The sequence below is a fragment of the Macaca thibetana genome, chromosome 5, assembly GCF_024542745.1.
Source record: "Macaca thibetana thibetana isolate TM-01 chromosome 5, ASM2454274v1, whole genome shotgun sequence".
Lineage (NCBI taxonomy): Eukaryota > Metazoa > Chordata > Mammalia > Primates > Cercopithecidae > Macaca > Macaca thibetana.
In genome coordinates this window covers 182,945,514-182,958,199 of record NC_065582.1, presented here as the reverse complement: position 1 = coordinate 182,958,199, position 12,686 = coordinate 182,945,514, and the positions used below count along the sequence as shown (strand labels likewise).

At 43.7% G+C, this 12,686-nt stretch overlaps 1 protein-coding gene across 8 annotated transcripts in view; it reads left to right on the top strand.

Annotated features, from left to right (window-relative positions):
* Nucleotides 1-12,686, top strand: part of ADD1 (adducin 1) — a 93,629-nt gene that overhangs the window by 45,468 nt on the left and 35,475 nt on the right. For all 8 annotated transcript variants that reach the window (XM_050792275.1, XM_050792279.1, XM_050792274.1 and 5 more), the window contains exon 4: nucleotides 2,575-2,726. In XM_050792275.1, the coding sequence (XP_050648232.1) occupies nucleotides 2,575-2,726 (152 nt within the window). The remainder of the gene's footprint in view (nucleotides 1-2,574; nucleotides 2,727-12,686) is intronic.

The following is a 12,686-nucleotide window of genomic DNA, read 5'->3' as shown; positions in this document are numbered from 1 at the left end:
CCTTCCCTTTCTTCCTCCTTCCTTCCTTCCTTCCTTCCTTCCTTCCTTCCTTCCTTCCTTCCTTCCTTCCTTCCTTCCTTCCTTCCTTCCCTCCCTCCCTCCCTCCCCTTTTTTTTTTTTTTTTTTTTTTTTTGAGATGGAGTCTCCCTCTGTCGCCCAGACTGGAGTGCAGTGGCGTGATCTCGGCTCAGTGCAAGCTCTGCCTCCCAGGTTTATGCCATTCTGCTGCCTCAGCCTCCTGAGTAGCTGGGACTTCAGGCGCCCGCCACCCCGCCCAGCTAATGTTTTTGTAATTTTAGTAGAGACACGGGGTCTCACCGTGTTAGCCAGGATGGTCTTGATCTCCTGAGCTCGTGATCTGCCTGTCTCAGACTCCCAAGGTGCTGGATTATAGGCGTGAGCCACTGTGCCTGGCCCTTCCTTCCTTCCTTTTTTTCTTTCCTTTCTTTCCTTTCTTTTTTTTCTCTCGCTTTGTTGCCCAGGCTGGTCTCAGACTCCTGGCCTTAGGTGATCCTCCCGCCTCAGCCCCTCGAAGTCCTGGGATAACAGGTGTGAGCCACAGCATCTGGCCATTGTTTATTGGTTTTTGAATGCTGAACTAACCTTGCATTCCTGAGATAAAGCCTGTTGGTTGTGATGTGGGTGTGTGCTTTTTAAATATTACTGTATTATTTGCTAAAATTTCGTGAAGAACTTTTTAGTCTCTATTCATAAGAGATATTGGTCTGTTTTTTCTTGTAATGTCTCTGTGTGGTTTTGCTATCAAAGTAACACTGGGCTTCATAGAATAAGTTGGAAAGTGGCCAGGCACAGTGGCTGTAATCCCAGCACTTTGGGAGGCTGAGGTGGGCAGATCACAAGGTCAGGAGATCGAGACCATCCTGGCTATGGTGAAACCCCGTCTCTACTAAAAATACAAAAATTAGCCAGACGTGGTGGCAGGCACCTGTAGTCCCAGCTACTCAGGAGGCTGAGGCAGGAGAATGGCGTGAACCTGGGAGGTGGAGCTTGCAGTGAGCCAAGATTGTGCCACTGCACTCCAGCCTGGGGCACAGAGCGAGACTCCGTCTCAAAAAAAAAAAAAAAAAAAGAATAAGTTGGAAGGTGTTCTGAAAGAGTTTATGTAGAATTGGTATTATTCCCTCCTTAAATGTTTTGCAGAATTGACAGTGAAGTTGTCTGGATCTAGAGTTTTCTTTGTGGAAATGTTTTTAACTGTAAGTTTTGCTTCATAGCTATTCAGGATATCTGTTTCTTCTGGAGTGAACTTTGGTAGCTTTTATCTTTGAAAGAATTTGTCTGTTTCATCTAAGTTAAATAATTTGCTGGTATAGTTGTTTGTGTAATCCCTTTATTATTTTTTTTTTTTTTTTTTGAGACGGAGTCTCGCTGTGTCTCCCAGGCTGGAGTGCAGTGGCGTGATCTCGGCTCACTGCAAGCTCCGCCTCCCGGGTTCACGCCATTCTCCCGCCTCAGCCTCCCAAGTAGCTGAGACTACAGGTGCCCGCCACCACGCCCGGCTAGTTTTTTGTATTTTTTAGTAGAGACGGGGTTTCACCATGTTAGCCAGGATAGTCTCGATCTCCTGACCTCGTGATCCACCCGCCTCGGCCTCCCAAAGTGCTGGGATTACAGGCTTGAGCCACCGCGCCCGGCCCCTTTATTCTTTTTTTAATGTCTGTAGGATGGGTAGTATGTCCTCTCTCCACTTCTTCATATTGGTTATTTCTTTTTTTTTTTTTTTTTTTTTTTTTAAACGGAGTCTCGCTCTGTCTCCCAAGCTGGAGTGCAGTGGCATGATCTCGCTCACTGCAAGCTCCGCCTCGGGAGTTCACGCCATTCTCCTGCCTCAGCCTCCCGAGTAGCTGAGAGTATAGGTGCCCGCCACCACGCCTGGCCAATTTTTTGTATTTATTTTTAATAGAGACGGTGTTTCACCGTGTTAGCCAGGATGGTCTCGATCTCCTGACCTTGTGATCCATCCACCTCGGCCTCCCAAAGTGCTGGGATTACAGGCATGAGCCACCGCTCCCGGCCCATATTGGTTATTTCTATTTCCTGTTTTTCGTTAAGTCTGGCTGGAGGTTTATCTTATTTTATTATTTGTATTTTATTTTTAATCTTCTCAAAGATTCAACTTTTGCTTTAATCAAAAAGCCTTAAAAACACTTTTCTCTAATGTATACGTTTAATGCTGTAAATTTCCTTTTAAGCAGTCTTTACTGCACCCCACAAATTTGGCTATCTTTTTGTTATTGACTTCTAACTTAATTGTGTTAGTATTGGAAAACAGTCATTATGAAAGTGTCTTTGAAGTTGTCAAGACTTTATTGCCTAATGTGGAAGATAAATATCTCAGAACCATTAGTATTTGATTTACATTTGATAAGAAATGTTAATCTTTGAGGCTTTTTGATAAGTCTCGCTTTGTTGCCTTGGCTATTCACAGCTGCGAACATAAGCACTACAGCCTCAAACTCATGGCTTCAGGTGATCCTCCTGCCTTAGCCTGAGTAACTAGGACTACAGGCTATACCGCTGCACCTGGCTGAGTCTTGTTTTTCTGTATTTCAGGTCTTGGTATGGTGACTCCTGTGAACGATCTTAGAGGATCTGATTCGATTGCATATGACAAAGGAGAGAAGTTGTTGCGGTGTAAATTGGCAGCGTTTTATAGACTAGCAGATCTCTTTGGGTGGTCTCAGCTTATCTACAATCATATCACAGTGAGTATTCAGTGGGGTAGTAACTGAAAGATAAATGAAATATTTTGTGTCTGGCACCACCTCTTTGCATTTAGGAGAAGAGGAAAGCAGGCTGAGCTTCAATAAGTCTTGGAAATACCTCTTCTGATTCCTGACTACAGAGTCTTAATAACCTGAGAATCAGCCAATTTGGGTTAAAAGTTACAGGAACAGCAGTTCTTGAAAATTTCTTTCTTGCATGCTAACCTAATCAACTAAGTGTTTACCAGATTATACACAGTTTCTAAAATTATTTTTATGCTTAAAAACCTAAGAATGATGATGTTTTCTTTCTTAGTCTGACCAAAGCCTTCCATCTCTCAAACTTATTTCTTCAGCTACTCCAGTTTTAACTATTTTTCAATGTTATTAGGATCTCTTTTCCTTCATTCTGGGTATCTGCTTTCTCTGGACCAAGTGCTGTTCTAACTGGGGTTTTATCAGTGGACAACATGAGTCCTTCCCTTGTGGACATTCACTTCTTCATCCCAATCCATTAGCTATTGTTCACTCCCTACTTTGTCCATCTTGTATTTCCTGGTCCCTCATTTCAGTAATACTCTGCCAATCCTGTACTATCCCTCCCAGCTTCTGAGTAGCCAAATCCTGCTGTGGAAGCCCTCCTAGCAGAGCCCATTGCCTTTCTCCATAGATTCACCCAAATCTCAAATGGACCCATGACAGCCTGGCAACCAGAACTCATCTCTCTTCCAACCTTACTAATATTCAAGCCTTCTCCACTATATTTGAGACTCCTGACCTCTTTCTTCCACCAAATGACCTCATCATGTCACAGAAAAAGTGGGTACCCTTACTGACATTTGTAGCCATTCTGTACTCTTGACCACCTGTTACAATGTCCTGCCTTCTGCCTGTGGCCAGACTTTGCTCCCCTGGCTTGGAGTTCCACCCTTCCTGCCTTCTTAGATTCCCAGTGCATTGCCAGGGTTCTTCTGTTCCTTCACTCGTTTGTAGAGATAGCTTCTTCCTTTGAACTGCTTCCTTCCTTTGGTTTTGAAACTTGTTCCGGTCTTCTATTTTTTTTCATGTCACTTCTTTTAAAGGATATTTTAAGTTGTTAATACAGTGCCTGCTGTTTGTATCAAGTGTACCTTATGCAGATGCCTAATTCCACCAATACTTGCATCTCTCGAGGCAAGCTGTTGAGTTTGCTGAAGCATTTCCTCCGTACTCACACGCACATAGGTTTTTCCACACGTGGACTCACCACCAGCAGTGCTTCGTTAAGCTCCATTCTGGACTCAGAGGAATGCTAAGCCTCCTGAGGTGATGGTCTGGAGCTCACCTTGTGGTTAGTGTGTTGTGCCTCTGGGACTTGATATTGGTCTCTGCCAGAGAGACTGAGTTGGCTTCCATCCATCTGTTCTTGTTTCCGCTTAAATGAACTTTTCAAAATGCAAGCCTTACCATGTCGTGCTCTTGTGTGCAGCACGTTCACTCTGTGTAGAATGTCACTGCTGCTTTATTCCCCTGTAGCAGTTAATCCATTCTGTATGTTTAGCTGTAACTGTCCCTCTCTGCCCACAGGAATATAAATTCCACAGGGAGAGCCTCTGTTGTGGTCTCTGCTGTAGCCCCAGGGCCCATGGCACAGAGTAGGCGTGCAGTAAACCTATGTCAGGTGAAAAACTGAATGAAACCCCCTGCTTAACTGAAGTGATCTCAGTAAGATTATGAACAAGAGCTCGCTGGGACCTTTTGACATTTGATCAGTGGGTCCCGTTAGCGTAGCACAAATGCCAGCTCCCTTCCTGGTAGCTACAGGGAAAGTGCTGGCCTCTGTCATCTAATCATACTTGACAGAATGCTCTAGTGGAGACTTAATGCTAAATGGTTGCCTGAAGATTAGTGCCATGAAAATGTTACAGCTGTGGTAGGAAATGTAATCCCTAGCTGTAATAACAGCTTCACATTCTTTGCAGGTTTTAAAATGCTGTTTGCCTAGTCCTATTTTGAATGCTGATTAAATAAGTTTGAATTGGTTAAATTGTTTGTTTTTTCCTCCTTTAATTGTTTAAGAATTGGCAAAATTAAAACATAAGTGTTTACTCTTCTGTAAATTATCTCCATGGGGCTTAATACCAAGTAAAAAGAAATGCAAGTTACCTAAAATGTTTCCTATGTCTTGTAAACTAGAACTAGAGAATCTTTAAGGAAGAAAGGTGTTGGTTTATTTTGTTTTACTATTATGGCATCCATTTCTTATTTACAATCTAGGTATGGTACAGACGCTGAACAGAAAAGCAAATACTAACAGTATCAACAAAAAGTGACAGCAGGTCATTCTGCCCTTTAAAGAGGGTCATAGGGATTTTCTGCTAAAGGGATTTAAATTTGCTAGTAGGTGTTAGAAGATTGGAGATGATTGTCTGAAGCAGATCTTTGTTTTAAGATTGCATGGGATCTGGAGAAGTGTTTGTGGGGACTGGGGGGAGGGGGACAAGACAGGGTGGCCCAGTTAGCACAGTGTACTGGGCTTCCTCTCTTGGTGGCTCTTAGCTGATGGCTTGGCCTGTCCATCCTGATGTCAGTGGAATACCGTCAAGGCTTCACACCTGCAGAACGTGGCTGGTGCTCGTTCAACTCCATTCTGGATTCCAGAGAATGTTAAGCTCCGAGGTGATGGTCTGGACCCACCTTTGTGACCAGTGCCCTGTGCTTCAGGGATGTGATAGTGGTCTCCTCTGGAGGTACTGAATTGGGTACTGCGTTGGTCTGCAACAGGAGAGTCTCATTCTTCATACACAGAGAAGGGGCAGTACATGTGTGGGAAGAGAGACACACAGGGAGAGCAGTGCTGGTCTGACGGGGAGGGACCACTGCAGAGGAAACTGACTTCAAAATGTCCTTCTCTATTTTTACTTGATGTTTGTAATTTTGCACTTTCTCCTTTTTGCTTTAGATTCAGAGAATTGAATGTTTTAAGCCTTTAAAATTAAAATATGTATTAATAGATCTGTTAAGCTTACAGTTGGAAATAAGTCTTAAAATAAGTAAAGAGGGAAGCATTATTATATTAATTACAGCATTATTATTACTGTTTTTGAGATAGGGTCTCTCTGTCACCCAGGCTGGAGTGCAGTGGTGGAATCTCGGCTCACTGCAACCTCCACTGCCTCGGTTCAAGTGATCCTCCTGCCTCAGCCTCCCAAGTAGCTGGAACAGGTATGTGCCACCATGCGCAGGTGTGCACCACCATGCCGCTGGCTAATTTTTGTATTTTTAGTAGAGATGGGGTTTCGCCATGTTGGCAAGGCTGGTCTCAAACTCCTGGCCTCAAGTGATCTGCCTGCCTCAGCCTCCCAAAGTGCTGGGATTACAGGTGTGAGCTACTGTGCCCAGCCCAGCATTATTTGTAATAATGAAATTATTATTATTATGATTTTAGGCAGAGTCTCGCTCTGTGGCCCAGGCTGGAGTGCTGTGGCATGATCTCGGCTCACTGCAACCTCCACCTCCCGGGTTCAAGCAGTTCTCCTGTCTCGGGCTCCCAAGTAGCAGGGATTACAGGCACCTGCCACCCCACCCGGCTAATTTTTTTGTATTTTTACTAGAGACAGCATTTTACCATGTTGGCCAAGCTTGTTTTGAACACCTGACCTCAAGTGATCCACCCACCTTGGCCTCCCAAAGTGCTAGGGTTATAGGCGTGAACCACTGCACCCAGCCAATAATGAAATATTTTAAGAGTCCTTGAGTATTCAGCAGTACATAGGAAATGGCTCAGTTATTCAATATCAATTTGAGAAAATGCTGTATACTATGAAAAACAATTACAAAATTATGTATAACAAGTGAAACATGAAAAATGGAAGGTATTAGAAATGAGAAAATATGAAATGTATACTGTTTACAGCTACATGAAATATGTGCATATATATATATATATAGACAAAAGAGAAATGACTGACCAAAAAAACAGCTCTGTAATATTTTTTAAATGTGGAACCTGACAGCATGCTTCTAAAATTAAGATGGAAGAGCGGAAGGCCAAGAATAGCTAAGACACTCGGCCGGGTGTGGTAGCTCACGCCTGTAATCCCAGCACTTTGGGAGGCCGAGGCGGGTGGATCACGAGGTCAGGAGATCGAGACCATGCTCGCTAACTCAGTGAAACCCCGTCTCTACTAAAAATACAAAAAATTAGGCGTGGTGGTGGGCGCCTGTAATCCTAGCTGCTTGGGAGGCTGAGGCAGCAGAATGGTGTGAACCCGGGAGGCGGAGCTTGCAGTGAGCCAAGATCGTGCCGCTGTATTCCAGCCTGGGCAACAGAGTAAGATTCCGTCTTGGGGGGAAAAAAAATAGCTAAGACACTCCTGAAGAACAGCTCAGCAAGGAGATTTTTCCTACCAGATGTCAAACTTAATATAAGGTGGTGGTAATTAATGTAGTGTCCTTTGGGCAAAGGAAGATGCAGATGGATCAGTGGGACCGAATTACACGCATTGAAACAGAAATGCCAGGGTCGGCATTGCAGCTCAGCGGGGTGGGGGGCGGACTCGGCAATAACAGGTGTTGGGACGCTTGGGTAGAAAAGTCACAAGTGGAAATAATTATATGAGACTTCTATACTATACATAATTACAAAGCAATCCCAGTGAATTAAAGATTAAATGTGAAACGTAATACTTTAACAGTTTTAGGACTAATATAGGTGAAAATCACTGGCCTTGAACCTCTGGCACCTATAAAAGAAAAGATGGTTAAATTTGTCTACATTTGAAGTAAACAAAATTTTTCCTTATTAAAAGATACCATAGGCCAGGCGTGGTGGCTCACGCCTGTAATCCTAGCATTTTGGGAGGCTGAGGTGGGTGGATCACCTGACATTAGGAGTTCGAGACCAGCCTGGCCAACATGGTGAAAACCTATCTCTACCAAAAAATACAAAAAAAATTAGCCAGGCATGGTGACGTGCCTGTAGTCCCAGCTGCTGGGGAGGCTGAGACAGGAGAATCGCTTGAACCCTAGAGGCAGAGGTTGCAGCGAGCTGAGATTGTGCCACTGCACTCCAGCCTGGGTGGCAGAGTGAGACCCTGTCTCAAAAAAAAAAAAAAAAAGATAAAAGATACCATAAAGACAGTAATAATAAAAGCTGCATCCTGGAAGGTTTGTCCCACATGTAGCCAACAGAAATTAATATCTGGGGCTGGGTGCAGCGGTTCACGCCTGTAATCTCTACACTTTGGGAGACCAAGTTGGGCACATCACTTGAGGCCAGGAGTTTGAGACTAATGTGGCCAACATGTGAAACTCCGTCTCTGCTAAAAATACAAAATTAGCCAAGCATGATGGCGCGTGCCTGTAATCCCAGCTACTCGGAGGCTGAGACAGGAATCACTTGAACTTGGGAGGTGTAGGGTGCAGTGAGCTGAAATTGTGCCACTGCACTCCAGCCGGGGTGACAGAGCGAGACTCCGTCTCAAAAAAAAAAAAAAAAAAAAGAAATCATATCTGGAATAGATAACTGTCAGTAAGAAAAAGACAAACCAGTATGAAATGGACAAAAGGCAAGAAAGGAGTTTCACAGAAGGGGAGATAAGAATGCCTTATAAAAATATGAAAAGTTACTGAAATCATTTAGTAACCAGGAAATTATAAATTCATATCACAAATGTCATAGATACCAGGATTTTTTTTTTTTTTTTTTTTGGAGACAGAGTCTCATTCTGTCACCCAGGCTGGAGTCAGTGGCATGATCTCTGCTCCCTGTAGCCTCCACCTCCGGGTTCAGGCGATTCTCCTGCCTCAGCTTCCCGAGTAGCTGGCACTACAGGCACGTGCCACCACACCCCACTAATTTTTGTATTTTTAGTAGAGACAGGGTTTCACCATATTGGGCAGGCTGGTCTCAAACTCCTGACCTCGTGATCTGCCTGCCTCGGCCTCCCAAAGCGCTGGGATTACAGGCGTCAGCCACTGCGCCTGGTCCCAGACATCAGATTTTAATTTTTAAAAAAGATGGTTGTAGACACACAGAACTACCATGTACTTACTACTGCAGGACTGTATCTTCAATTAGGCTCTTTGGAAAATAACTTGGTGTTACCTCCTATTTTATTATGCTAGAGAAACTTGAATATGTACAGTAGGAGACGGGTACAAGAATGTTTATGGCAGCATAGTTTTTAATAGCAAAGACTGAAACCACATCCACTTATGGAAGAATAGATTCATAAATTTTAGTGTATTCATTGAGTGGATACTATACAGCAGTGAAAATAAATTATAGTCATGTTGGTCATAATCTGGAGGAATCACAAAAATAATGTTGAGAAAAAAGTCAGTGAAAAACATAGTATGATTTCAATTATGTAAAGTTAATAAGCAGGTAAAAATTAAACAATAAATTGCTTAGGGATGACTGGGAAAACTGTAAAGAAAAAAGGGAATGCTTACTACGTAATTCTGAATAGTGGTTACTTTTGGGTTATGAGGGAAGAGAAACAGCTTCAGAGATAACTAGAATTATTGTATTTCTTTCTTTTTCTTTTTTGAGATGGAGTCTTTCTCTGTCGCCCAGGCTGAAGTGCAGTGGCGCGATCTCGGCCGTCTGCAAGCTCTGTGTACCAGGTTCACACCATTCTCCTGCCTCAACCTCCCGAGTAGCTGGGAGTATAGGCGCCCGCCACCACGCCCGGCTAATTTTTTTTGTATTTGTAGTAGAGACAGGGTTTCACCGTTTTAGCCAGGATGGTCTCCATCTCCTGACCACGTGATCCACGCTTCTCGGTCTCCCAAAGTGCTGGGATTACAGATGTGAGCCACCGCACCTGGCCATTAGAATTACTGTATTTCTTAAGCTAATTGATAGCTACATGGATGTTTGACTTACACTTACATTGTCTTATATCTTCTAAATACCCTTGTATCTTCTAAATACCCTTGTATATGTGTTTTCAAAATAAAGGCTTTTAAAATAAGCAAAAAAAAAAAAAAAAAAAAAAAATCTGAAACTTAATCTTTTCCTATTTTCATCCTTATTTTTCTTCATTCCAACCAGTATATACACAGATCCCTTGTTTTATGTTTTGTTTTGACTGAACTTAGGAATTAAGACAGCTGCTTACTTTTGTGTTAAATAGTTTAAAAGGTCAGCATGGGCCAGGTGCAGTGACTCCTGCCTGTAATCCCAGCACTTTGGGAGGCCAAGGCAGGAGGATCATTTGAGCTCAAAAGTTTGGGACCAGCTTGGGCAACATAGTGAAACCCTGTCTCTATTTAAAAAAAAAGAAAAAAGAAGAAAGTCTGCATGCTTTTTAAGATAAAGGAGGCTGGGCACAGTGGCTCACGCCTGTAATCCTAGCATTTTTGGAGACCAGAAAAAGTGGGCACATCACTTGAGGCCATGAGTTTGAGACCAGCCTGGCCGACGTGGTGAAACCCTGTCTCTACTAAAAATACAGAAATTAGCTGGGCATGGTGTGCCTGTAATCCCAGCTACTCAGAGGCTGAGGCAGGAGAATCACTTGAACCCGGGAGGCAAAGGTTGCAGTGAGCTGATAACATGCCCCTGCACTCCAGGCGACAGAATGAGCTTTGTCTCAAAAAAAGGAAAAAAAAAAAAAGGGATAAAGGAGCTGACTTTAGGAAATAGAAAGCAAGGCTGACTCAGCTTTGCAAAGAAGCTGGGTCATAGAGATTTATAGAGACTGGGTGTTGTAGTTCACTATCCATGTAAATGACCCCAGCAATGATTTACTGTTGCTGCTCCCACTACCACTAATGATGGTAATAATGGGGAGATGCCATTTATTGCAAGCTTTATTGTCAACACAGGCTCTTTTCATCCCCACTTAGTCATGAGGAAAACAAGGTGCCCAAAACACCATAGCCAGTTCTTGGCAGATCTAGGATTTGAACCTAAATCTTATCTGACTTTGGATTTTGTGCTCTTAACCCTGTTACGCTCTACTAAGGCAATCAGGTGAGTTTAGCCTAAAGATCATATAAAGGGAGACAGGATAGATTCAGATGCCTGAAAATTAGATTGTAGAAGGGGGTTAGACTTTGTTCTGTGTTATATACTAGAGGCAGTGGTGACAAACAAAGGAAAACAGATTTCTTCTCAGTGCTAGAAAGAACGTTTTAATCCTTACGTCTGTCCAGCAGCTGTTTGTCACAGTGCTTCAGCACCCAAGACGTGGTGGGCTCTCATTGAGTAGGTGGCCATTTCTTTCCTGAATGAAGAAATGAGGGAGGCTGGAGTGAGCATCCCCGTCACTGAAACTAGAACAAGCAGACCCTGGGTGTGCTTCGATTTGGGCCACTACAGAAGAGATCACTATGTGGGTTAGGAAGCTGGACTAAACACCTTAAGTCATTTTCAACAAACACTCAGCTCCACCTATCTGACCCTAGTTAGGATCTGGGTTCCTTAACCCAGTAGTAAATGTGTTTGAACTTAATCTTTAGGAAGCCTTTTGAGCCTATACCAAAATCATTATAAAAACTAGATTGAATATTTTTGAGGGCAGGTCTCTTCTTTTTCACTGCTGTATTCCTAGTGTCTAGCATATGCTCGATGCATAGTGTAAACCAAATCTGAATTACTGTGGAAGAAAAACATACCATATGAAGAGGCAAACCAACGAAGGCAATGAGGATGTGGTGTTGTAGAGACTTAAAAAATGGATTATGCTGGGCACAGTGGCTCACACCTCTAATCCTAGCATTTTGAGAGGCTGAGGCAGGAGGATTGCTTGAGCTCAGGAGTTCAAGACAAGCCTGGGCAACTTAGTGAGACCCCATCTCTACCAAAATAAAAATTTAAAAAATAGGCAGGCTTAATGACTTGTGCCTGTAGTCCCAGCTGCTCAGAAGGCTGAGATGTGTGAATCGCTTGAGCCAGGAGGTTGAGGCTGCAGTGAGCGTGATCGTGCCACTGCATTACAGCCTGGGCAACAGAGTGAGACCCCATCTCAAAAAAAAACAAAAACAAAAACAAAAATCAAAACGGCTCAAGCAGTAAGGAAGAGATTGCTGTCATTGTGATTTTTATGATCAACATCCTACAGGTTGGTTTTAATTATTTATTTTATTTTATTGACATAGGGTCTTATCTATCACCCAGGCTAGAGTGCAGTGGCACGATCATGACTCACTGCAACCTCTGCCTCTTGGGTTCCAAGTGATTCTCATGCCTCAGCCACCTGAGTGGCTAGGACTGCAGGCACCTGCCACCACACGCGGCTAAGTTGTATATTTTATTTTTTTTTAGTAGAGACAGGGTTTTGCCATGTTGACCAGGCTGGTCCCAAACTCCTGGCCTCAAGTGATCCACTTGTCTTCACCTCCCAAAGCGCTGGGATTACAGGCTTGAGCCACAGTGCCCAGCCTAGGTGTTAAGTATTTTTAAAAATTCATTTTGTTGGCCAGGTGCAGTGGCTCAAGCCTGTAATCCCAGCACTTTGGGAGGCCGAGACGGGCGGATCATGAGGTCAGGAGATCGAGACCATCCTGGCTAACAAGGTGAAACCCCATCTCTACTAAAAATACAAAAAATTAGCCGGGCGTGGTGGCAGGCGCCTGTAGTCCCAGCTACTCGGGAGGCTGAGGCAGGAGAATGATGTGAACCCGGGAGGCGGAGCTTGCAGTGAGCTGAGATCGCGCCACTGCACTCCAGCCTGGGCCACAGAGCCAGACTCGGTCTCAAAAAATAAAAAATTCATTTTGTCAATGCCTACTGCAGCAAGGAGAAAAAAAAAGGACATTCTGTTTGACTTTTTAAAAGTAAGTTTTGGCCAGGCACGGGGGCTCATGCCTATAATCCCAGCACTTTGAGAGGCCAAGGCAGGTGGATCAATTGAGCCCGGGAGTTTTTGAGACCAGCCTGGCCAGCGTGGCGAAACCCTGTCTCTATACAAAATACAAAAATTAGCTGGTCATGGTGTTGTGCACTTGTAGTCCCAGCTACTTGGG